The sequence below is a fragment of the Eschscholzia californica genome, unplaced genomic scaffold (assembly GCF_041429995.1).
Source record: "Eschscholzia californica isolate CP2 unplaced genomic scaffold, dmEscCali1.0.p SCAF_4, whole genome shotgun sequence".
Classification (NCBI taxonomy): Eukaryota; Viridiplantae; Streptophyta; class Magnoliopsida; order Ranunculales; family Papaveraceae; genus Eschscholzia; species Eschscholzia californica.
In genome coordinates this window covers 29404253-29430606 of record NW_028238461.1, presented here as the reverse complement: position 1 = coordinate 29430606, position 26354 = coordinate 29404253, and the positions used below count along the sequence as shown (strand labels likewise).

The 26354-nt window shown below is 37.8% G+C and overlaps 1 protein-coding gene across 9 annotated transcripts; it reads right to left on the bottom strand.

Annotated features, from left to right (window-relative positions):
- Window positions 1–4809: 4809 nt before the first annotated feature.
- LOC147544043 (kinesin-like protein KIN-4A) lies at window positions 4810–22675 on the bottom strand. Of its 9 annotated transcripts, XR_015224164.1 has the most exons (28): window positions 22349–22675; window positions 22002–22111; window positions 21149–21295; window positions 20916–21065; window positions 20148–20401; window positions 19045–19232; window positions 18833–18957; window positions 18222–18258; window positions 17907–17998; window positions 17700–17813; window positions 17263–17376; window positions 17056–17149; window positions 14015–14130; window positions 12734–12832; window positions 10423–10536; window positions 10221–10337; window positions 10071–10151; window positions 9886–9957; window positions 8949–9042; window positions 8838–8869; window positions 8321–8418; window positions 8116–8214; window positions 7742–7963; window positions 6830–6989; window positions 6285–6434; window positions 5961–6190; window positions 5194–5254; window positions 4810–5079 (listed from the first exon to the last, which is right to left on the bottom strand). XR_015224164.1 is itself a non-coding variant. In XM_086638012.1 (27 exons), the coding sequence occupies exons 1-26, from the start codon at window positions 22353–22355 to the stop codon at window positions 5972–5974; spliced, it is 3111 nt and encodes a 1036-aa protein (XP_086494138.1). In that variant the 5' UTR covers window positions 22356–22675; the 3' UTR covers window positions 4810–5254; window positions 5961–5971. The 9 variants fall into 9 exon arrangements, 6 of the variants coding, with proteins under 6 accessions (XP_086494138.1, XP_086494141.1, XP_086494137.1 ...); XR_015224163.1 differs by lacking the exon at window positions 22349–22675 and having other exon boundaries at window positions 8943–9042; window positions 22002–22308; XR_015224162.1 differs by lacking the exon at window positions 22349–22675 and having other exon boundaries at window positions 22002–22300.
- Window positions 22676–26354: the final 3679 nt, after the last annotated feature.

The following is a 26354-nucleotide window of genomic DNA, read 5'->3' as shown; positions in this document are numbered from 1 at the left end:
CTTCTATAGGCCTACCCGCATTGTCCCAAGGTAGAGGAGGTACTCTGCGAAGGCCGACCCACCTTCCTCGAACAAGGGCGCAACGAGTGTCTTAATCTGGATAGGCGATTACTCAAGATTACTTTTGGGGACTTTTACGCTAGTCTGGCGTTTGTTATAGTGAACTATTTAGCCTAACTAACATCCACGACATAAAGCGTAAATAAGTAAGAAAATGCGCGCGAGAAAGTAAATCAAGCAGACATGGATCCTAGTATGGCCCCTAACCTAGAAGATCTAATCTCCCTTGGTTTTCTTCTTGTTTCGCCTTTTGGTTCGTCTTGGATCGCCATCTTTGAACCTCCATTGATTTCTCCCACTCGCCTTTGGATTTCATCCTCGAGTTTCTTCAATGGACTCATAGACCCTAAACTCTAATTACAAGACTCTAACGATTCGCAGATCGTATAAACTTGAAATTAAAATTAATTACAAAGCATGCACCCATCCGTGCTTAAAACAAGAATAAGGAAATAAATCTATGGCCATACTAGTTTCCCGCATTCACATCACATGCAATCATATAATATATCAAGGCTAAGAATTATATATGCATGATTATCTTGGGAGATACTTTTGTTGACATCACATGTCACATTGCGGACCTTAAGTCTAAATTCGAAGAATTCAACTAATGGTGCTTTCCGGTTTTATGTTTTATGATTAAAATCATCTTTTAGAAAAACTCCGTTTTGGGCTCGAGAAAGCCCGGGTCAATTTCGGAAAAAATATTGGTTCGATTCTTAATGATTTCATAAATCAATTTAAAGAGAAATCCGTTTTGGGCTCTTGGATGGCCCGGATTGATTTTGGAATTATTTGGTTGGAATCGGAAAAAAATTTTGGCAAAAACTCCCACTCGAATGATGGTCCCTTTTCGTGGTCCGAAAAGCCTCGAAAAAGCCCGGGACAAGTCCTAGACAAGTCCCGGCCCAAGCCCAAAAAGGGCTCGGACAAGGTCCGGACATAGCACGGCCCATAGGGCCGGCATGTCCTGGCCGAGGCCTATCAAGGCCTGGTCTTGTCCTGGCAGGAGCCAGGACGCTAGTCCATGTACCAGACGCGTTCTAGACGTGTCTGGTACTGGACCGGACCAGCACTAGGTGTCTCGGACTAGTCCGAGACACCCAGAACCTCCCAGACGCGTCTCCAAGACGCGTTTGGTCGAGTGCTCTGGACGCGTCCTAGACGCGTCCAGGAAGCTCCTTCGCAGCTGCTGGTCGCGTCTTAGACGCGACCTGGACGCGTCTTCAAGACGCGTCCTTAGTAGCTGCTCTGGACGCGTCTCAAAGACGCGTCCAGAAGCTTCTGTCGCAGCTGCTGGTCGCGTCTTCAAGACGCGTCTCAGCAGCTGCTCTGGACGCGTCCAGAGGACGCATCCAGGAGCTTCCTGGCCGGACACTAGGGTTTTTCAAAACCCTAGTTTCCAAAAAGAAAAAGAAAAATTTTTTTTTTCTTATGCAACTCTAAGTTGCTATTTTCCAATTTTTAAAACTTTTCTTAAATTTTTGAAATTCCTTTTAGAACATTTCTAAAAATTTTTTAAAACTTTTAGAAACTTTTAAATTTTTCCAAATTTGTTTTGAGAGCTTCCTAAAGTCAAAACTACCCTTTTTAGAACACTTCTAAAATTCTAAAATTCCAAAATTTTGTTTTTCAAAAGTTTCCAAAACTTAAAAACAACTCTTAATCAAACCAATTTTGGATCAAAATCTAGGTTTTTGAAATTTTTCAAAGAACAATTTTGAAATCAATTTTGAAAAATCTTTGAATCCAATTCAAAATTAATCAAATTTTATGTTTTAAAATCTTTTTAAACATAACTATCAATTTAATCAAGCATGGATTAGTTTGAAATTCAATCAAATTGAGACTTTTAAAACACTTTTAATCATCAATGTGATTCTCAATTTGAAAATTCATTGAATCCTATCAAATTATGAGTTAAAAATACCTTTTAAAACACCTTTTAAAATACTTTTATAAACTCAATTTTCAAACTATCAAGCATATGAATTAGTTCGATTCTTAGCAAAAACTAGTTAATAGCAAGAGGCTCTGACGCCACTGTAGGGATTTATACCCTTCTACTAGTGTTTATAGCGGAAATTTGACATCTAATGTCTACACTAGTATTCCCAGGATCACATGCAAAACTAGTAATTAATCTAATGGAGATAGTAGATTACCTTAATCGCTTTTCCCTCGAACTAGTTGAATTGATTGAAGAAGACCAAGAGCTTCAAGTGTAGCTCCTCTACTTGGGACACGAGCAATCAATTTGATCTCCCACCTTGTTGTATAGCTAGCACACCAATGGTGGTTGGAAAAGAAGAACACCTTCTTCTTTGACTAGATTGATAGTAATGGGAATTAGCTCACTTTCTCCTCTCTACTTGATGTGGTAGAGTAAGAAAGCTTAGAGAGAAATTCCACACCTTATTCTCTGCCCTAAGAGTGTTTATATAGAACCCTAATAATAATCCACCTCCTTTTAGGTTTCCTAAAACACCCTTTAGAATAAGATTTAGGGAAATAGTCGAAAATAACAACTATTGGTATTTTCTCAATTCCCTAAGGAGGAGGTGCCCAAACACCACGAAAATTGGCAGATATAATGTGCAGATATAATGTTTATTATATCAGCAACTAACCCTCCAAAATTCAGCCCAATCCGAGTCCTAGAAGTACCCGAACCGGTCTAGGCCCAAAAACCCTGTTTTTGGCCTTTTTGTACTATCTTTGCCTAATTCCTTTTTAGGCCTATGAGATATGTTTATGGGACACTCCCATGATTATATCTCACTCCCACTAGTCATATCCTAGATCAATTTGTCACTCTTATGTGTAACCCGTTGTAGGATCCGATCGAAGTTAGCCGCGAATTACTTCGTAATTCGACGATCGTAGTTGGTCTCTAGCTACAACTCTACGATCCCTAAATCAATCGGACTTGATGATCTTCCACATCAATTGTCCTATCCGACAAATTGTTCGCATTGTCACCTTGGTCGAAGGACATCTCCTTCAACTCCTTCACTTGGAAGCTGCATTGCCCTCGAATATCTTTATTTGTTGACGAATCTTCTACGAATATTTTTGAACATAAGTGGCTCGGGGAGATTGGGACGTGTTTACGAAGGAGTTGTTGGAGATATTACAACAACTGTCATCCAAATATTGGATTCCACGATTAGATTAGGGATATCAAGGGGTTTCAAAAGAGAGTGTCAAGTACTAAAAAGGACTAGTCATCTATATCCGGGAAGCGGCAACGGTTTGAGTGACTATTGCAATTTGTGTTTGGCTTTTGATGACGATTTTTGGGGATTAGCTACAATTGTTGTGACTTCACACTTGCTCAAATTCCTTCCCACATTCTTGAAGATTGTTAAGTGGTTGAGTCTACCGTGGGAAGATGGCGAGATGAATGTTGTTAATTCACGAATGTTAGTTTGGCGCGCCTCATTGCAATATGAGAATAATGTTGGTGATTTGTTGCATATTGGTATCTTTCACACTCAATGCTACAGTCATTCGAAAAGGGAATTACGGATCGCCATGCCATATCTCATCGTATGAGGGAGCATCAAATTGTTTTGTTGATCGAAACGGTTCGGGACGAACCTCGTGGGAGAAGGTGAAGCTGATGCAGGGGCACCCGACGTGGACGCTTTTGCCGTGGCCCTAACGGGCACGTAGGCCAGTCGGCCATGGTGATTACATTTAAGAAAGTCCCAGTTTTAGCATGATTCGTATTGAATCTAGGTTTAGGAAGTTCCATTATTTCAGTATCTCTGTTATTTAGGAAAGTCCAGTTTGAGTCTATCTAGGAAAGTCTAATGTCCTATAAAAGGAGGTCCAGTCTGTCTTTATTATTCATGTTGAAGAGAAAAACAAATTGAGTTTAATCAAGTTTATAGTTATTTCGAGTTATTTATTCGTTCTTTTATCGTTCTTCGTTTATTTTATTCTCTTCTTTTAATTCGGCTGCAATTCTACATCAATAAAGCTTTATCAACAACAACCACTGAGTTAGTATGGTTATCTTACCTTATGGAGGAACTTCACTGTTCGATGAATCGCCCATTTTTGTTGTATTGTGATAATGTCAGTGTGAAGTCTCTAGCCTCGAATCCGGTGTTCCCTGCTCGCACCAAGCACATAGAAGTTGATTTTCATTTTGTTCGTGATTTGGTAACCAGTGGAGTTGTTGTGGTTCATCACATCTCCTCCAAAGAGCAATTAGCCGACATCTTCACCAAAGGTTTATCCTTTGATTTGTTCCATCATCTTCGCAGCAAACTGATGGAGTTTTTCCCAACTTCAACCCCATCGGTTTGAGGGGGGATGTTAGGAACACTCGGCTAGGGTTTCTCGGTAGAGAAGAAGCAAAAGAGGAAAGAGGAATAAAGCTAACAATTAGGGTTTCAACTAATTGTATTAAGAAGGTCAAACATCAGTCAAACATTGAATGGTCAAGGTTGACTACACTGCACTTGTGTCTATAGGCACCTCCCAACAGTACATGTGTGAATAACATAATTAGTTAGTTACTCTTATACCTAATTTCTATTTCTTCTCTTTCTCTCTAATTGTACTTAGTATAAATAAAGTGTATCGGTTACTGAGACAAAAAAAGATTGAATAAAATTGAAGTTTCATTTGAGAAATCTTACAATAAGGTTTCTCAAGACCTCTAGTATCTGTTTGTTTGTTTGTTTGTTTGTTTTTACAGGTGAGGACTGCTCTAATAAAGAAGAAGAAGAATGACGGTTTAATTTTCGAATATTGAATCGGGTTTCTAATATACTTAAACACAATAGCTTGACAGCAAAATAATCCTTTAAACGACCAAAACACAAAGCTTCTAAAATGTCGAAACAAATATATGGACTACTTGTAAATAACAGTCCATGACACACAAGCAAGGAATTCCTCGCTTAAGTTATAATTTTGCATAGATTAATGAAAAGAGAAAAAAAATGATAGACTAGGTTCTAATCTGTTGTCCGATCTTCTACTACTGCTCACTGTTTCCTGCAAAATCCAACTTCCTGAGGTTACGATGAGACTTTTGTGGAAGTACTGGCAACTTCGTTAACGAAAACTACAGTATGTTGGAACCATCGAAAACCAAAATTTCAATTGTACCCCAAGAAAACACTCTAATCACAATTATCGTGAAAGATACCGATATTCCATTCCCGAATATCTGCATTCACAAGTAAATAATGGGTTAAGATTCAAGTGATCATAGAAAGTCATGTTAGTTTAAGGACGGTAACTTGGGTTCTCTTTTTGTTACTAAGAAACCAAAATAGTTAAAGGAGTTTTTTATTTCAAAAACAGAGTGATGCAAACATGTAGGTTGGAAGCTTTTAAAGATTTTCTAATATATTTCAAGAAAATAATAGTTCTTTGAAGAATATTGTATACTCCAAAATCAAAACTAAATGAGGATAAGAATCGCATATTTATTGAAGTCTATGAAATAATACAGACTTGAAATATTTGTAGGGTAATAATGTATCTCCCTGGGAGTTTCTAATTGCTGATCCCACTTGTAACAACAAAAACCATTCCAAGGAAACAAAGAAAAATATTAGGAATGAATTACAGATTGTCCTAATTTAGGAAATCAACTTGATAAAAACAAAAACAAATAATGTAGTAACTAAATTACTCAAGTGGGGTATGTTAAATGCAGCTCAGTGGGGTGGAAGTAACCACTGACTCCATGTTCTCGTTCAAGGATGATACACATTTCACGCAAGCATTCTAACTGTATGTGATAGAAGAACAGAAGGAGAAGTATTCCTAGATATATTACGTGTACTTGCGTCTAGGTTAATGTAGGTGCTATGGCCTATGTGCTGGATGAAATTGGTCGCCAAAGCTTAAAAAGATTAAAAGGAAACCTGGTGCGATATTAAATCATATCTGCCAGAGCCTCTGCATGAGGCCTCATTCTAACTATCGTCTCATCACTGTGTTTGATCCATTCTGAAAGTCTCCATGGCTTTTGCCACTTCCACTTGAACTGTAATAGCCACTGATGGTGACTTCTTTTCCACCTCCAGAGTTTTCCACTTCCAGCTTGCCCTACAAGTGCCAGTTTCTTTCCAGAGAATTGTCCAGCCTGTACCATCTGCACCACAGCAGTCACCGTCTTCTTACTTCGCCAATTACTCAAGCAGGAAAGATTGTGTATACCAAATATGGCGGGATCCAAAGAGATTTACCTTTCTGTGATCCATAAATTCAGCGGACTTTTTAACTGAACCATTATCGAAGCTTGCTATACATTTGAGTTGCTTCTGTGCTGGCAGTAACATTGGAGACAGCTCACAACTTGGATCATCCAGAAAGTTCAAAGAGCAGTTTGAGATCTCCTGTTGATTAAGGTATTATTTAGGTTAGCATATATTTTTTTAAGAGAAAGGTAATAATATAGTATCCCTGTCTCGAACCCGAGACCTAGAGGTTAGCATAGTAGTTGATAGATGAAAGGTCATTTCATATTTAGGCTGAGTTACCAAATCAGGAGTAATGCTGATAGTGGTTTAGCTATAGAAATAATATTAGGATCCAGCAATGTTTTATTCAGTTTAATAGGACTCATGGTCTTTAATCTAAAGTGATCTTACTTAAACAAATGTTAAGAACTCTATCCATATATATGGTATCGTGGACTGCTTCAAACTGCCAAAGTGCCAGTGACAATATATGTTTTTTTTTTATTGTTAATACTAGAGAAAGCGAAAAGTTAAAGAAAATGATATCTCACAGAAGATGTAGCCAAAGCCATGGCAACAGCTTGATCACTCAGCTTTTTCTGCTTTTCGATTACTTTTCTATGTGCTTCACTCTGCCCCAGTAGACCAACAAGTTCATTCAATTGCTCTTTCATCTCTTTGATTTCATTTTCCTTCTCCCACAACAAGCACCTGTAAACACCATTTATGTCATCAAGAGTGTTGTGAATGTAAATACCGGGATCTACGTAGATGTAGGATTCAAGCATAACGTAGACTATTTTCTACACTCCAATCAATTTCTTGAGTCCTAAAGGATCGTTCAAATGGATTTCAGGAAAGAGAAGTGACTAGCTAACAGGATTTATCATGACAGTAGAGATTTTGAAGAGGTACACTAGTGAAAAATTAGTCTTCGTGCTCACCTTAAAATTCTATCTTCCTTACCATGGAGCATAGCTCTTCCATGTTCTTCTCAAATAAGAAATGGAAAAATATGCCAAAATTTCCCTGGCCGATTACTTTTGTAAAAAAGGGTCCATCCATCTTTTTTGGGCTTCAGCTCCCTATGTTTTAGGTTTTGACAGGTTTGCACAAGTACACACATACTATATAAGATTCAACACATGATTTGCACTGGGTGTTTCGCGGGTTACACAGTTTGCATGGTTTGCACGTGGAGCCCAAGCCTAAAACATATTGTCATGTCTTTTTAACCACGACCAACAGGAAGAAATTTCATTTGATATAAAGTTTCAATCAACAATGAGTTGCATACGCATGTAAGTTGACCATCACTAGTCACTTTAAGTAAATTCAGAGATGAAAAGTTATTCCTGCGTAAACTTTGGATTAAGTTGGAAACTAGTTATGAGTTTTAGAATAAATGGTGAAACAACATGAAATCAGTTAGAATACTGATAGATCTGAGTCAGAAATAACACCTTGCATCTGCAGCAGTAGTAAACATGTACTGAAGCAAATTCTTTGCATCACCCGTCGTGCGTAGATGATTCCAACGTCCACGGCTGCTAAAGGCACGATCGCGCTCTTCTGCCTCTGAAAGTTGCGATGCCATCGCAACAAGGGAAGTTGAAGAAATACTCAACATACTTTCAAGTGATTCGATTCTTGACATTCTTGCACTTGGTGAGATCGAGGATACTCTGAACAAGCAAATAGTAACTCCAACATCAGGTGAAGCACAGACTTAGCCAACTAAGAGAACGAAGTGCTTTAATCATAAAACTGTATACTAAACAGTATATCTTCATTTACTACCGATCAACTAAAGGCCTCGCTTGTAATGAATCCTTACCTCGAAAATCCCTTCTTTCCTCTAGGGGGACTGAGCCCCTTTAAAGCCAAGTCATCTGCTTGCTTTAAAAGCGCCAACTCTTCCGCAAACGCAGCTCGTCTGGACAAAATATTAGAACTTTAGTACAATTGATTTAAATTTTCAAAATAAAAATACACATAACATAACAATATCTAGTATAGGGATTAGGAAGTAAGAAATGTACACTTGGCTTTGCTTGTCATATTCAGAGCGAACTGCATGTACATACACCGTGACTTCTAGTTCTTGATCAAGCCATTGTTGTAGAGACTTCTCATTGGTCTAAAATATGAGTTATGTTACAATGTATTATGATGACTACCCAAGATGTATATATATATATATATATATATATATATATATATATATATATATATATATATTGAAATATTAGAATGAATTAAAAGAGAAAAACTATGAACAAAAAGGGGGGAGGGAGGGTAAAGATTTACAAAAGACTCATGACATCCAAGCCTCCCAGTTTACAACTACATCCACGAAGGACACATTCTTAAAAGCTTCTAAATTCCTAGGCCAAAGGAAAATTGTTCCTTTGATGTCTTCTATATCGATAGCACTAGATAAGTTCGCTTCCTTCAAAACCTTATTACCGTTGTCTTTCCAAATATTCCAGATTATGGCCACCGGAACTAGTTGCCAAATAGCTTTTCTAGAAGTTCAAGAAAAAAAAGATTGCACACCTGAGAAATCGGTGCATGTCCATTGCTGCATACTGGAAAAGTTACAAAAATATTAGTAAACCAGAATAACTGTGAGGAAAATGTAGACACCGATAAATTAAATACATGTACATGTGGTATCACGTGCTGAAGATTTGCGAGCTTCTAGCAACTCTTTTAATCTTTTGGTGGCCATGGCAGCTTCTTCTGTCTTTCTTTGGAGAACCTGCAAAAATAAAGTCCTACTGTGATTGGCTGACATTATCTTTACTATATAAACCATGACCTTCTCATATTGCTTCCAGATTCCGTTTAGAAACATAGAGCAATTATCGACATGTCTAAATACGACAACTTGTTTGGTTCAGGAAACGTAAAACACTTGGCTTTGTTGTCCACATGCTCATAAGACATGCATATATAATCACTTCATATCAAAGATTCTAAATGTTTTGCAATTACGCAATTAGTCGAGGACATTAAGCTTTTCAGGAACAACTCATTCATGTACTGACGTCAATAGCAATATTGTATCTCTATTCATGAACCAGATCCCAATCCCAATCATAACGTTTGACACCAATCTGTGAACTCACCACAATCAGCATATATTCTGACCCATGATCCGTATAAATTGAATCTGAGTATTTTAATTTCTGAATAACTATATTTGGAATTTGTGCTTCAAAATCACTCCAATGAGTGTGAAAAGCATCATTTCGCGTCTTCCTGAGTGATGAGTGCTCAAAAAGGAAACTGTAATGAATCCGGTTACTCCAGACAGATTCCATTCAGTATCCATCAGATGCTGTTCAAAGGGGTCAATGATCAGTGTTGAGTCAACAATTTGTGCTGACTTTCTATTCTACATTCTAAAAAGGTAAATTTCCCAGAGATGGTAGGCTCAAGAAAAGGTTATCATAGTCAGAGAAAGGAACCAGATAAGTATCTTACAGATCACTTGGGGCCTATAATCTTTTGTCAGTCCAAGTACTCATATTTCCCTGTTGAACATTGCTAACCAGAAATAGAATGGATAACCAAAGACATGCAGCAAAAGAGTTATTACCATCTTCTGGCGTTGATTTAGAGCTTGCAGTTTATGTCGCTCATATTCGTTTCTTCTCCCCTCCTTTCGTAACTGGCAGACAACACAATTAAATCATACAAGGACCACAGACATAATAGAGAAGTCCAGTAACAATTAGATGAATATATGATAAATAAAGACTAAACAACCATATGACTAGTAACCTGCAGCAATTCCTTCTCTCGAGATACTTTCCACTGTCGAGATTGTTTTGCCTCTTGTTTTATCTTGAGTTGTAGTTGAACCTATAGTTTGTAAAACCATTAGCTACCACACCCTTAACTTGCAAGAACTTATTATTAGTAACAACAGACCTTTTGTGCTTTGATGGATTGTATTTCATCTACTAGCCGTTTTGTTTCTACATCATTTCTTTGTTTCTGCTTGGAAAGCTGAACTTGGTTATCTTGTTTCTCTGTCAAATCCAAAATCTGGAACACTTAAATTGTAGAAAGTTCAGTAGCTTCCATAAGATTGTGATAATATTGTGAACTTATAGTAGAAACTTTGCTACACCTGTGCCTCAAGTGTCTTTAATTTATTGGAATAGATATCTTGCATTTTCTGTGTCTCGTCATCCGAGTTAGCAGAGAGGCTTTCAACTTCACCCAACAATCGGTCCCTGTCTTGCTGAAATTGTATTATTTATCAGAATTTGCTGGAAAAATACAAAGAAAATGTAAAAAGGAGATTCAACAATGTTCCAATAAACTCCCCAAACTCAGCATCGCCATGCAAGGCATGGGATGCAGGGAGTCAAATCGCCGGTCTAGCTTCCTGGGGGTTAACCCCCACAACCCCACTCCTCGATTTATAATCTTAACCCCTACCCCCCCTCATATCATTTCTCATTTGTCTCTTACTTGTCTTCTCTATCTTTCTCTCTCTCTCATTCCTTAGAAAGTTTCTAATGGCAGTTTCGGGTAATGGATGGATTTCGTGGAAGGACTCTCTGGTTCTTGAGCTTCTCCCTCCAGCAGATGACTGGACGGGAGTAAGAAGGGTCCTAATAAGTGTCTTGGGTTCTCTTGAGTTCTCCCTTATAGGATGGGAGAAGCTAATCTCCGAACAGCATTGAATACGGAACCACTCAAGGAATTGGAAGCAATCGTTATAGATGAGATAGAGGCAAAATTAAACCTTGGGAGCTGAAATGTAATGAGATCTTGAGTAGGCCGAACGTGTTTGAGGTTAAACTTTTTGGGTTACCATTTCATTTGTGGTCAGATCAATTTTTCGCTGCTTTGGTTGATGGGATTGGAACCATACTTGCCATCCATAGGGATACATCGAATAGGAATAATCTTTGGTATGCTTCAATTACAGTATTGTCATATTGTGTGAAAAGGATAAGTCGATTCCTGTGCATCAGGAACTGGTTATAGATGGAGTAACCTATCTTATCTGCTCGGAGGTGGAGTCTGTGTCAGACTCGGAAGCTAAGGTACGGCAAGAATTATTCCCACCATTAAGAGTTCCAGTGCACTTGCCACGTAACTCGTTCCCGGTCCTGAGAAGGACTTCTTTATCTATACCGATCAGTAACATGAATTCGAGCCCAAAGTCGGCGGGGTTGATGAGTAGAGAGAAGGATATTACTCTTAGGCTCAGGGAGGCAGAGAAGGGAGGCCAAAGGTCCTCCAGTGAGGACTCGGTGGTTAAGATTGGGCCTAGTGGACTCGGAGATGACGCGGGAAAGTTAAGGGGAAAGAGATTATAGAGGGAAGGGACCCTCAAGTTGGGGAGGTCAAGAGAGATTCTCTCAAGGAGGTGCCCCAATCACAAGAAGTTCTTTCAGCGGTTAAAGTCCTAATGGACTTATCAGTAAAGTGGGCCAAGATCAACGTAGGCCCAGATCGAATTACGCAAGCATTCCTGAAAGCTCAAGGATTCAAGAGGGAGAGTGAAGATCGTTGCTCTGGCCCTGCAAATATAGGAGGAGCTAGTATGGTGGTCTCGAGTGAGCTGTCTTTAGAAACACCTACTCGTGCTAAAATGGGTGAGAGCGAGGGCTCGGGTGGTCAGTCGGAGACCCTGGGGAAAAAGATGAAGGAACTGGGGTGGTCGGTGGGACCTTTTTCGGAAAGGAATATCAGAGAGCCCATTTCCATAAAGAGGAACCAAGGGGAATCGGTTCTTGCAAAACCACTAGAGTTCCTTGCCGCTCTTCCACCCCATAATGCAGTTGAGGGGGGCGAGCCATCTTTGGCTGCAATGAGAACAAGATTGAAGAAAAAACGGCTGGCGGGACACAACAGGGAATTGAAATTGCTAGAATGGAATCTGGCCACTCCTATGAAAGCGACGACGCAAAGGGAGCAAAGTAAGGAGAGGAAGGATAGATCTTCATCTGAGGGAGATTCGTCTTAGTTTGGAGGCTGGGGGTGGGAAAGTCAGGTGAGTATAGACAAGGAGAAGCGGCTGATAGTGTGGAAGATGGGGAGTTTATGGGGGGGGGGGTGTTTTCTTGGGTTTTTGGGGGTTTTCTGTTTGTATGGTGATGGTGCTTATTAGTTGGCAACGAGAAGGGAAACGGTTGTTTTTTGTGCGGGGCGGCCCAATGAAGTCATCTTAGATCGGAGGAGGATGACTGAGTTTTGGTGGTCACACTTCCAGGCCTAGCCCCGATACGGGGGGACGCCCGATCCATCACCTCGTTTTCTTTGTTTCTTTGTTTGTTGCTCGTTGTATTGTGTGTTTCGTTTTTTTGTTTTTCGTCTTAGGGGTTTATTTCTGCATTATCGATTGGGTCCTTGTACTTGCTCTACCTTCGGGTTTTTGAATATTAATTCACAGTTTCCAAAAAAAAAAACAATGTTCCAATAACCTGGAAAGTTCTTTTCTCTTCTTCAAGTTCCAATATTTTATTTGCAAAATGCTCCTGAAGCTCCTCTGTGTCAAACCCTCCAAACAGTTTCATCTCCAACTGAAAAATACAGTAGCATAGCAAGTGACAGTGACTTCTGAAATGAGACTAAGTTATGAACGGCCCTGCATAGAAATTGAGAAGTAAAAGTGCAAATGCAAGAACTTCGATGCCAAACTCTGGAAAAATAAAAAATGAAAAACTAACAAGATCCGAATTTGAGGGTTTAAACTTGTTTATTTAATAAAACCACATGTTACTCCTTGTAGCTTGTCTTATCATTGTAGTTTGCTAGTAACGAGTACTACTAGAGCTGAAAATGAGGACTCTGCTTGTACTTGATCAAGTAGTCTCTACCTTAGGTTTCAAGTATTCCAGAGCAAATAAGAATATTTGCAAATTAACAGATTAGACACTTACCGTTAACATACCTCTTTCCAACTCACATAGAAGAGAAGCAAAACACTGTGTGCTTCTACAGCTTCATATTAGTTTCTTAACCTACACCAGTTTTGATATGTTCATACTTCAAGCATAAAATGATTCCTGACTTGACATGGTCGATGGTTTTGATTGTCTCGATATTTTGTGCACAAAGACGAAGGTATAATTTCCGGACTGTAAAATTTAGGTCTGCTAAGAAACTGAAATATTTCGATTTGTGACAAAATAATCACAATTTACAAATCCATGGAAATGTTGTGTAAATAATAGAAACTTCGGAAACACAGTAAACAATAAAAGAAGCATACCAATCATTTTAACAAGTTGTAAGAACAATTTTGTTTTGACTGTTGAAAGAATAATAATTGGTGTGTTTGAAAGTTAATGCCATTTTTTAGACGCTTGTAAGAGGTTGTTGTAGGAGTTATTATTAGTCATTTATATTATTTCCTAACAAAATTAATAGCATCTTGTCATTTGTTAACCCTATTCAAACCCAATGGTCTAGAAGGCTAGTATTCAGTGAGGTGAATTATTCTATTACTGAAATTTGTCAACAGAAATAAACACTGATTACCGCTGAGATATATACATATTTTCTGTTTTTCTTAAGTTTTGGCTGCATATCATCACGAAATGACACTTGGATTTTGTTTTGCTGGCATCCTAGAACGAAATATTTCGGTTATTTCTAGCTATACATTTCAAAATCTAATGACAAAGACATAGTGCTTCATATATTGGTTGATGTTGTGTCCTTCACAAAAATAAACCATTAGAATATGCTTTCAAATATACCTCTTTCTCTTCCAAAAGTTTAATCAACTCATTCAATTCTTTGTCCATAGTATGTCGAAGAACAGAGTGCTCCAATTCTTTTGCTGCTTCATCGTCAACTTCCTTGGAAGTGTTACCTATTATAGTTTACATCTTATTTGTTAAAGTAAAAAAGAGAAGTAGTAAAAACCCTTCAAAGTAAGCATTTTAACAAATTCTAAAGATAATATATTTCCTTAATCCAAGCCCAAGATAAGGGAAGAATTTCTATTTTTTTTGAAAATTTGATTCAATTAATAAAGGAAAACAAACAGAGAAAGGAGAAAGGGTTGCTCAAGTTATGCTATATTACATAACCCAAGCCTCCCAATTCCTAACAACATCCAAATAGGTAGAACCTTTAAATTTTGAGGAACCACTAATCCAGTAGTGAATTGTTCCTTTTACATCTTCTACATCAACCGATGAGAAGGAATTAGATTCCTTGAAAATTTTGTCATTCCTATCCTTCCAAAGGTTCCACACTATAGCAACCGGCACTAGATCCCATATTTCCTTCTTGGTTCTCGGTTTAAAGATCCCGTCCCATTGCTCAAACATATCTGTAATGGTGTCGGGTCTGCACCATTGACTTTTAAGAGACCTCATGAAATAGTCCCACAAGTTCGATGCTATTCTACATCTTAGGAATAGATGATCCGCCGATTCCTCGGCCCCTTTGCAAAGAATACATCTATTCGCCAATTGAAACCCTCTGTGCCTTAATGAATCCATCGTGGGTATTCTACCTATAAAGGTAGCCCATATGAGGAACAGCACCCTCGGGGGTGTGTGCTTCCGGTGGAGAACTCTCACAAGGGCTTGACTCATAACCGTTGCACCAGGTGAGACCCTCTCATAACACTCTTTGACACACAGAGGTTTATCAAACCCCTCTTTCCACACTCTTTTATCTCTCACAGAATTGATCCGAGCTTCGTTAAGAGAATCACAAAGCATAATGTACTGATCCAGTTCCCAGTCGTTGAGGTTTCTTCTCGTGCAAATGTTCCAAACCAGCCTGTCGCTATCGAACATAGAGGACACCAACGCATTTTGATCAGACCCAATATCAAAAATCAAAGGAAATCTCTCTTTTAACTTCGTTTGCCCGAGCCAAACATCATGCCAAAATAGGATGGATTCCCCATTTCCTAACTCCCATTTCGTTAGTGCTTGAAACTTTGTGGATAGACATTGTATTCCTTTCCACACTCCGCAACCATAGGATGAGTTCCTTACCCGATCCTCCCACTGCCTCGGATTATGACCGTATTTTGCAGAGATTACTTCCTTCCACAAAGCCCCATCCTCCTGATAGAATCTCCAAATCCACTTGATGAGCAGAGCTTCATTCATCGCCTTCAAATCTTTAACTCCCATTCCTCCTTTCAATTTCGGTGCTCGAACTACCTTCCACGCTGCCCAATGCATTCTCTTTCGATCGGACTTTCCATTCCAAAGAAAATTGCACATCTTGCTATCTATAACCTTCAAAATTGTTTTCGGGATCGAGAACAAAGAAAGGAAGTACGACGGTAACGCTTGGAGAACTGATTTAATAAGGGTTAGTTTTCCCCCCCTGGATAATACATGCCCCTTCCATGCTGCCAGCTTCTTATTCACTCTCTCTAAGACCGGGTCCCAAAGTGACTTCGCTTTATATCTGTGACCGAGAGGGAGGCCTAAGTAGCTTGTAGGTAGGGTCCCAATAGAGCATCCAAAAGCCCTCATGGCCTCCCAATTCCTATCATTCTCCTTCACTGTGGTTGCTTCGTATATGAAAGACTTATCCATATTAACTTTTAAACCTGAGGCTAATTCGAACCATATCAAAATGTCCCTCAGCCTCGACACTTGACCCTCATTCTCATCTAGGAAAAACAATGTGTCATCTGCAAATTGTAGATGATTAATGCCCCTGCTATCTCCCGATACTTTGAAGCCCGAAACCCAATTTTTGTCCTCCGCCATTTGCATACAATGGCTTAGAACTTCTCCTATTAGTAGGAACAGCAAAGGGGACAAAGGGTCCCCTTGCCTAATTCCCCTTGAACTTTGAAATACCTCAGATGGCCTTCCATTAATAATGACCGAGAAGGTGGCTGAAGATATACATGAGTATACCCAAGATCGCCACTTATACCCAAAACCCATCCTGTTCATTACCTTGTAAAGAAAATCCCATGATACCCGATCATATGCCTTCTCTAGATCCGCCTTTATAATGATGCCCCTGTTTTTGCTCTTGCGCCTAGAGTCAATAAGCTCGTTGGCAATCATCACACCATCCAGTATTTGCCTCCCTCCCACAAACGCACCTTGGAAGGGCGATATGAGTTTATTCATAGTCTTGGCCAGACGAGATGATAGAATCTTGGATATGATTTTATACATACCTCCTACGAGGCTAATTGGTCTAAAGTCCGAGAATGAGGAGCTCACATGGGAAGAATTTCTATTTCTTTAAGGATATTTAGATATTTCCTGAGCTTGTGCTTTGTGATTCATGGAACTTGTTCATATTTCTGACCTTGGCTTTGTGATCGATCAATGGACAACATGGGACTTTGTTTTGTTCGTATAAACCTTTGTTACATGGACACTAATACAAGATCTGATCACCACTACCAGGTGTTGCATACCGTGAACGGAAAAGGGCGAGTACTGGGATATGTCGAACACATACTCGCACCTATATATATATATATATTCTTGTCTTAGGTAGGTTCTGCAGCTTTGCTCGCAATCCTTTTCACATTTGAACCAACAATTGTTACATAAATTGCATTGGGATATACAAGACGTTAACCTAGAGGCCATATCTTATGGTCCTAACTCCTAAACTCCTAACAGGATTGTGTGCAAGTACAAGCAAGATATACATAAAGCCCCGCCGAAGTAACAAATATGATTGTCAGACTGTTCGATAAAACTAAAGGATTATTTGATATGGCAAAAATAGTTAAAAGGAGTGTCCTTGTTAAACTTTAATTAATTGTAAACCAAGAGAAGTGGCATACATGTTGGAGTGTCAACCATTTGATAATCAAAAGAATCCATCTTCTGCAAGTCCCATTTTAGCCCTTCACTTTTCACAAGTAAGTTAGCTCCTTCCTGAGACGGAGTAAATTAGTGTTGATATAGAAAATTAAAGCCTGATACATCTTATGCAAGACTTAACATGTATATGATTCACAAGAATACAAAAAAGTATACAACTGTCACACCTGACCATTGCTTTCACAATTTTCTAAAGAAACAGATCTCGAACGGTTTTCATGGAGTTCCCTGCACAGATCCTCGTTAGTAGCCTCAAGCCAAGCAACCCTTTGCTTCAGAACCTACTTACGCGGAAGAATTAAAAGAAAAAATATATTATTTAATATTATTTAAATTGCATAGTTCCTGTAAAAGTAAGTAGAAAGAACTCGAAGGTTGAATCACTGCTACAGTGCTAGGCAGAGAATTAGAAAACTGTGATACACTGGCTGAAAAGTGAAGGCCGAAAATCACCGAAATCAGAAACAATGGCTAGGCTAGGATCTTTGGATCAACATCTCACTTTAAGATGGCCAAGGGTCGTGGCCGTTGATGACCGATTTCGGTCTGCCGTCAGCCAAGATTTTCGGCCCGTGAATCTTTTCTGTGAATGAAACTCATATACCTGCATTTCGTTCAGTGAACCTCCATCCTCTCGGGCAGAAAGTAATTCTGCCTGCAAGTATTCTAATTGCTGGCGCATCTTTTGCATCTGATTTGATATTGGGTCTCTGTTGACCTGTACGTTAGAATGGGAAACGCCAAACAGATTAACTGCATGAATGAAACTTAACAATGATAATAGTTATTCTCAGGAAACGTAACTGCTTACAATGGGTTTGTTCTTAATTTTGCGAGCACGATTGGCATATTTCAGGGTGTTAAGGGTTTCCTCCACATTAATATCGGCTGGACTGATACAAGCTGGAAAATAAAAGAAACAAGGAAGATATAAAATGTTTTATATGTACAAGAAAAAGTACTATGATTAGTACTATATCCCCCTTCGCGCTAGTTCTCCTTGCTCGTACGGTCTAAAAATTTAGATTTTTTCTTCATAAAAATCTTTTCTAAGTATCCAAACATATTCTAGACAAATAGTATCAACCAGCAAAAACTATCAGTAATGGGAAAAGCATAATGTTACCTATCATAACAGTTCTGCTGTTTCCACCAAGGGAATCCTGTAAAATATTCATAACAAGATTTAGATATTATATTCAGAAACTTATAAGTACACCCCTTTTTCATGTGTAGTAACCTATATATACACACACACGCGCGCAGACACACATACATGGACAGGCTCAACACTTGTACACGTGAACACATATCTCTCTCTCTCCCCCTCTCACACAACAAACACACACATACACACACACACATATATATACATATGTATACATATATATATATATATATATATATATATATATATATATATATATACATGTATCTAGAGTCTTAAGTCTTTCGGGATCCGAGATTCAAACAAACTCAGCTGAGGCTGGGGATATGAACAGCTGTGTTACAGAACTCAAACCAGAATCTAAGAGCACTTGCATGTATATGATGCTTCCATGTATATTCAAATTATCGGCGATAAGAGTATGTCAGTATTTAGTTAGTATTACTAGGTCAGACACTCCTTGTGCATTTCATACAATTGAATAAAAAAAAGCAGGTTTAGGTTATATAGTTCAAATAAATAGTTTAATGTTTGTTATATAGATTGATCATTGGAATCTCAAATCAAACCTGCAACAACCGAGTGAGCTTACTATCCCGATAAGGAACATGCACCCCTTCTTTTCGTTTTTTGTCATCCCTGAGTGCACTTATAACATTACCAAGTGCAAGGAGCCCCTTGTTAATGTGAACTCCTGTTAAGCAAATATAAAATGTTTAATGAGATCAAATATATGCTCTAGTAGCACTTCGAACAAGTCAAGTACACTCGAGACACCTACCTTCTTTAAAACGAAGGCCTTCCGAACCTGTCCTTTTAGCGCGTTCAGAGCCAGCAAGATCTACCAAATGGAGCTTTGCACATAGAAATTCTTCAGTTAAGTCCTCATTTGTGCTGCTACCACCAGGAAGAGCTTGAGTGTGCCTACGCATCTGCTCCAACGTGATTGTGAAGACAGCATGTGAACGACTGTCAAGAAGATTAAAACTAGAATAATGAAACATCATTACAAGTGGCATATCGACTACAGATTAGTAAGTCATTAACCAGCAATAAATTTTAAGCTCTAAACCAGACTGCAGAAACAAGATTCATAATTTGGACCGTCATACGATATTCTACATGGGTGAGCAAAACTGAAGGAGGTGATTCAAGTGACAGTTTTGGAAAGAGTTCTTTTTTGGAACATTAAGGAAAGAGTTATATTTGTTGGGTGCTTTTCTTTTTCTTACAAGAAGAATGGCGAGAAGATAATTGCTAAGCTTATATTGTATTGATATATTGTTATTGCTCAACTTTTTTTTTTTTTTGCTTGATATCTTCTCATTACAAAGACATCTATTTATATAGATGGTAGACATAACTCTTACAATAACTTCTAGACTCTTAGACTTACAAACTCCCAACTCTTTTATTTCTAAAACTCCAAACTCTTGATTTCCTAAACTCCCAACTCTTGATTTAACATAACTCTAATGTAATTAAAATCATACTTAAATACATAGACAATTATTTTCTACAAAATTACTAATTACCTTTCAACAATATCATCAGGTTATTCTATAACTTTTTACTATAAAAACATTGAAGTCCACTGATCTAGTGCTGCCAAACAGGATAAGCCCCCTAAATAGATCTTATTCTCCTCGCTGGTTGGAACCATTCCCTGGGGACCAAAAAAGGAAAGTTGGAAGAAGGGGATTGTTTTATTGGGAGACTGATACTGCATGCTATAGCCACAGGATCAATAGATATGCTAAAAATATAATTTAAAAGGCCAAAAATACGAAGGCATGGTCTTCCTTTCACATTGTAAAAGACTGTCATATTAAAGCATTTCGACTAAAAAGAAGAGAAAAAACTCAGACAAATTGAGGTGATAACCTTGAAAAACTGTTCATGTTTGTGCTTCCTGTTGCCCTATTCAATGATCCTTGTTCCAGGCATGCAGCCATTTCTTGTAGTGTATTTACTTTAACTTCAGTTGATCCCGCTAATGTTATAACTCCACTGGATGTCTCCCGTATTTGGATAAGTTGTTTCCCGGGGATTATTATTTTCGCATGATATCCATTAGTTGGCTCAGATTTAGTAGCAGATATTGGATCCAGTAAATCTCGTACTTCTTCTTTTAGAATCTTCACAGTAAAAATTAGAGCTAATTACTGAATTGAATGGAATTGTTATAAGGAAAGAAATGATTGGGAGGGAGCAGAAAAAGAAGAACTGAATTGAAGAATATCATGGCATGCACACACAAACTATATCAATGTAATATATAGTCTAACGAAAAATTATAAGGAGATATCAGGCATTTATATTTCAACTTTAGATGCCGAAAAAAAAGTTCCGTCCTAGAAAGAACACAACAGGAAATCAACATTCAATCTAGTATCAAACTATGTTTATATGACTGGTGTGCGCCGTCGTAAGAGGAAACTCTTACACTAAGAGCACAATAATAAATTTTGTTTCACTTAAAATGAGGAGGAAGCTAATCCACAAACTAGGTTCCATTTGGTAAACAATCCCTCCTGCTTTATAGCTTCAGTAAATATGCCCAAAACTTCTATACCGCAGGGCACATCTAATGGGTGTTAAAATAAACAGAAGAACGTAAAGTAAAGAAAAAAGAAAAAAAAGCATACTAACTTCAATGAAGGAAACATGCAACTGGAATTCAGTTTGATGCTTTAATTTATCAATCTTATTAAAGAGTGCAGTCATAACTTTCGGGGTAAGTCCAGTATCAGAACCATCTTTGAAGCTGGTTCCCATGGTATATGTCTTCCCAGAACCTGTCTGTATCACAATGAAATTTTAATTAAAACATAGGATGTCAAACACAACTATAGACCTTTGTCGCTTCAACTCTAGATCTTCACCTGACCATAAGCGAGAACAGTGGCATTGTACCCTTGGAACAAACCATCAACAAGTGGAGCAACACTTTCTTCAAACATGGCTGATGATGGAGAACCTCTATTTCCATAAATATGGTCAAAAGTGAAAGAATGTGAGCCAATTTGTACCTGGATCATAGTTAGTCACGACCAATTCCAGTAAGTAACCGACGGTAAATATAGTTTACAAATGGAAAGCGCAATGTAGATTTACGAATTGTGCATTGGGGAAGCAAAGAACATATATAAGAGGAACAAGCACTGTAATTACACAAAAATTAACCCAAGGAATAGCCAAAAAGTATTGAATTATTTGATTTTGAATTCAGTATTCCTATTGGGACCTCTCCAATCTTGGTTGAAAACAAATGCCATCCAATTGGAAAGACCAGTTCTTAAGTTGGCATTTTTGGATCCATTAAACACATGCATTTTAGGTCCAATAGATCTGTTGTTTTAATTATATCTCGCTAAAAAGGAATATAAGATCTTATGAGTCCTAAGAGAAATAGTACGAGAAACAAAGGAATTGAACTGCATGACAAAAATTAGGGGGAAAAAATGACGAGAAGTAAACAAATTTCCATGTGATCCATTGTTAAAAGAGAAAAAAAGTTGTATCTTTATCTTGTATTGTATAGTGTGAGAAAATTAGAAGATATTAAGGGCATCTTAGCAAATTTTTAGATCCAGATTCTCCTCTAACTAGATATTGATCTGAATAGAAACAGAATTGCAATGTAAATTAGTACTTCACATTGTTTCTCACATTGAAACTAGTAAAATATAAAAATTATCAACTTAAAGCAAAATGTGACATCAGAGATTTTAGTACCTGAGGCTTTCCATGAACAATGGTGATACAATCTTTGCAACCATGAAGACGCTCATCCGCTATTAGCGGTCGGACGTGAACAGCTACCTTTACGCAGCAATCTTCACTGCCTTCCATTGTTAACATACACAGAGAGTTGAAGGTTACACAGATAGAGAGTGAGTAATTTGTCTAAGAAATCGGTCTTATCTTCGGAGGAATGAAAGATAGAGGGATCAGATGAGGGGAGAAATATTGCATTTACGAAAGAAAGAGAAGATGGGGAGTGAGCTAGGAGAAAACGGAAGAACTTGAGACCTAAAATAACGGCTTCAAAAGGGAACAGGTAATAAGTGAAGGGACCACACCTGTCATTTTCGTCCCTTGTTCTTTACTGATGCTTCCTTCTTTGTTTACCAGACTGTCACTGTCTCACTGTCTCTGCCTCGTCATCCAAGTTCAGTAGAGTGTTCCTGAGCCCGGAAGTCATGTTCTCTCCTAGGAAAATGACACCGTGTCCGGCCATTCTTCTGAATGAATTCGGATCCGGTAACGTTGCCCTCCCGGTCAAAATCGAACTGTTTCTGTCCAGATCCAGGGGTGGCCCGTGACCAAAGCTACCAAAACGGTTGTTTCGGACCCCAAATAATCAAGGTCTTCATGTTTCGTATTTCGCATGTAACTTTCGAAAAACTAATTATACTTCAAATCAATTTTGAAAATAATTTAAAGCGTAGCTTAGTGGTAAGAGTTTAGATCTTGGATTAAAGGTCAAGGGTTCGGTTCCTACCCTTTACATTGTTTAAATTTTATTTAATTTTTTCCTAATATCCATTGTATGGGGGCCCCAATTTTTAATTTCGCTTGGGCCCCCGATACACTTGTATCACGGTTGTTTCTCTTGTACGGACATTCGCCCACATTTATAAATTTTATGGCAATAAAGAGTGTATAGACTTTCATAAATTCTTTTTGACATTTGAATTACATGCCTATGTATATTTTCACTCACAATAGAAAATGTATTATATTTATTCGTGATAAAATAGATTAATAATTAATATAATACGGAGTACATGATGTCATATAAAATTATATTAGTATTATAATATTAATAATATATTATTAATTAGTAGTAAATATTGTTACCGTGTAAGTTTTCTTAATAACTCGATTTTATTTCAATCAATCTTTAATATGTTATTACATCTTGCTTTTATAGAAGAAAGGTAAGAGTCTGTTACTATAACAGAAATCATAACAAAAACATAACATAAAACTCAAATTAGTTGTTAACTAACTCTTCTTGTTTCTTCAGGACACAGGCACTGCCTTTAGAACCTTCTTCATGGGCTTATATGGAGAACCGGACTTGACTCAATTTAAAGTCTTCTAAGGATGGATTTTAACATACGAAGACCAGTATAAGAAGTCTTCTCAGAAACCCTAGTCTCATTTATCTTCTTCAAAACCCTAGATCTCTTACTCGAAACCCTAGATTTAACAGCCCCTACAAACCGATGGGGAGGAAGAATGATGAACCATTAGTTTGTCTCTTAGTTTGACAAAGAGAACGAGGGATCATCCTTTTGTGAAAATATCGACGAGTTGTTCCAGTGTCGAGACATGATGAACAACAATTGAACCATCTGCGACCAAGTCTCGAACATAATGGAAGTCTACTTCAATGTGTTTGGGTCTCGCATGGAAGATTAGGTTAGACGCAAGGTATTTTGCACTTATATTATCACTGTAAATCACAAAAGGCTTAGTTCGAGAGCATTTCAATTCATCCATGAGGTATGAAATCCAAACTGCCTTTGTTGCTATTGTAGATAATACTTTATATTCGGCTTTTGTAGAGGATCGAGTCACAGTAGCTTGTTTCTAACAGTTCCAAGATGTAAAACTAGATCCCAGAAATACACATAACCGCAGTAGCTTTATATTCGGCTTCTGTCAAAATCGAGTCAAGAAATACACAATAACCACCAGTAGACTGATCTTAGTAGATAATGTTTTGACTCCTCTGTCTTATAAGAGGACCCAAATCTTTCATTTTGAATGCAGTACTGGGATCAGTGGTGACTTGGGTTATCATAGAAACATAACTCCTTGTAAGAATGATATCATCCACATAAAGAAAAAGAACCAAAATCTCTGGCTGAATATGATGAACAAACATTGAATGATCTGTTTTTCTTTTCTGAACCCCATATTGATACAAGAAGCTTGCAAATTTATTGAACCAAGTCCTATGAGCCTGTTTTAAGCCATAGAGTGCCTTGTGTAAATGACAGACACAGTTCTCTTTTTCTAGCTAAACAAAACCAGGTGGTTGAATCATATAAACAACTGAATCTAAAGTCCCATGTAAATATAATTGTTTAATATGCCATGATTTTGTGACTGATATGGTCAAAATGAACCTTATAGTATTTGCCTTGACAACAAGACTAAATGTTTCTTTATAGTCCACACTCTCTTGTTAATGAAAACCCTTGGCTACAAGTCTAGCCTTGTACCTTTCAATAGTGCCATCACTCTTCTGCTTCAACTTATATACCCACTTGTAGCCAATATATTCATTTGATGGTTGTATGGAGCAAAAGACCAAGTTTCACTCTACTGTAAGGCTAGATATTTATCATCCATTGCCTTACACCATTCAACTTTTGTTGCCTCTTTATGTGTAATTGGTTCAGAGGGTAGTTAAAGAATGGATAAGTAGGCCACATTGAGTGTGTGAGGTGAGGAAAAATGAGCCACAAAATCAGTAGGCAATTGCTTACTCTTGATAATGCCATTTGTACCTCTAGTAAACATCTGATCCGTAGTTGTTTGCATTTGTGAATTAGCTGGTGTACTAACTATATAGTTAGATGTACTTAATTCACGAGGAGACAAACAACTTGGTCCTAAAATAGTTGGTGTGATGGTAGTATTACTAGATGAACCTAGTTCAGGATTGGAAGACTGATTTATGACAAGAGATGGTAAAGGTCATGAAATATGTGGTTCTGAAATCTGATCACAGCCATACTGTTTAGTATGAATGTTGGCATAAGGAAAATTTGCTTCATCAAAAGAACACATGTCTGGAAATATATAGTCGTATTAGGCTCATTGCATTTATAACCCTTGTGCTCATTGCTATATCCCGAAAGACACATTGAACACTCTCAGGACCAAGCTTAACTTTTCTAAGCTCTCCTATGTGAGGATAGCAAGCACAACTAAAGACTTCAATTGATGTATAATCAGGGGCTATATGAAAAAAGAACTTCAAAAGGTGATAAACCTTGAAGAGTCTTTGTTGGAAGTCTATTTATAATGTAGACTGTAGTACTAAAGGCATCAAACCATAAAAATTTTGGTAAGGAGAAATGAAAAGATAGGGTGTTACCTAGCTCAGTGATATGTTTCTGCTTTCTCTCAGTGTTGCCAATTATCTGAGGTGTATATGGACATGAACTCATAAAAATAATACCATTGGAATCCAAAAATGTTATAATTCTCATTTTTGTAGTTTAGGGGCCCCATCAGATTGAAAGTACACAACCTTCTCCTTAAGAAAATTTTCGTTTGTGGCTTTCAAATAAGTAAACCATTTGATGTTGTCTGATCTAGCTTTCATAGCATAAATCCAACTACACTTCCTGAAATCATGCAAAAATAATATGTAGTACCTAGTCGCATTTGGTGTAGAGATAGGAGTTGCTCCCCAAATATCACAATGTATTAAATGTGGAGGTGTATTTGTTGTTGTTGTTGAGGTTTCAAAAGGTAGACACTTGCTTTTACCTATCTCACAAGACTTACAAAAAGATTTATAACTAGCACTGGAAAGTAGAATTTTATTCGCTTGATTTAGTTGTTTAAGAACACCATTATGAGAATGACCAAGTCTTCCATGCCAAGTTTTATAAGAAGTCGTTGTTTGTGTTGTATGAACAACTATAAATCTGTTTTGGAAAACTTCACTTTTAACCTCTATTGGATATAAATTGTTTTTGACTGGATCTTCTGTCAATATCTTCTTTGATCTTCAACAAAAAAAATATCTTCTTTGACCAAATATTTTTAATGTTATAACCCTTTGACATGAATTCTACTAAAACTGAGTTATCTTTGGTAAACTTTGATATAGACAACAAGTTCCTCTTAAGATTTGAAACACATAATACTTTGTTATGATAAAAAACACATGTAGAAGTAGATAGTTTGGAAGTACCTGTGCTTGCAATTTGTAAACATTTCCCACCACCAACCGTTACTGCCTCAATCCCTTTATAAGTTTGAGGAGAAGATAGATTTTCTGCAGTATGGGTTATATGACTGTTGGCTCACGGACAAAGTCAGGGAAACCCTCTG

Bases quoted from the DNA above. Each gene is read 5' to 3' on its own strand.
- LOC147544043 (XM_086638011.1), bottom strand. From the start codon at position 22,127: ATGTTAACAATGGAAGGCAGTGAAGATTGCTGCGTAAAGGTAGCTGTT. The intron at 18,259-18,832 runs GTTTGATTTGAG...AATATTTTACAG, and splicing joins AGCTCACTCGGTTGTTGCAG to GATTCCCTTGGTGGAAACAG. The intron at 12,833-14,014 runs GTATATTTGAAA...TGTATTTTTCAG, and splicing joins AACTTTTGGAAGAGAAAGAG to TTGGAGATGAAACTGTTTGG.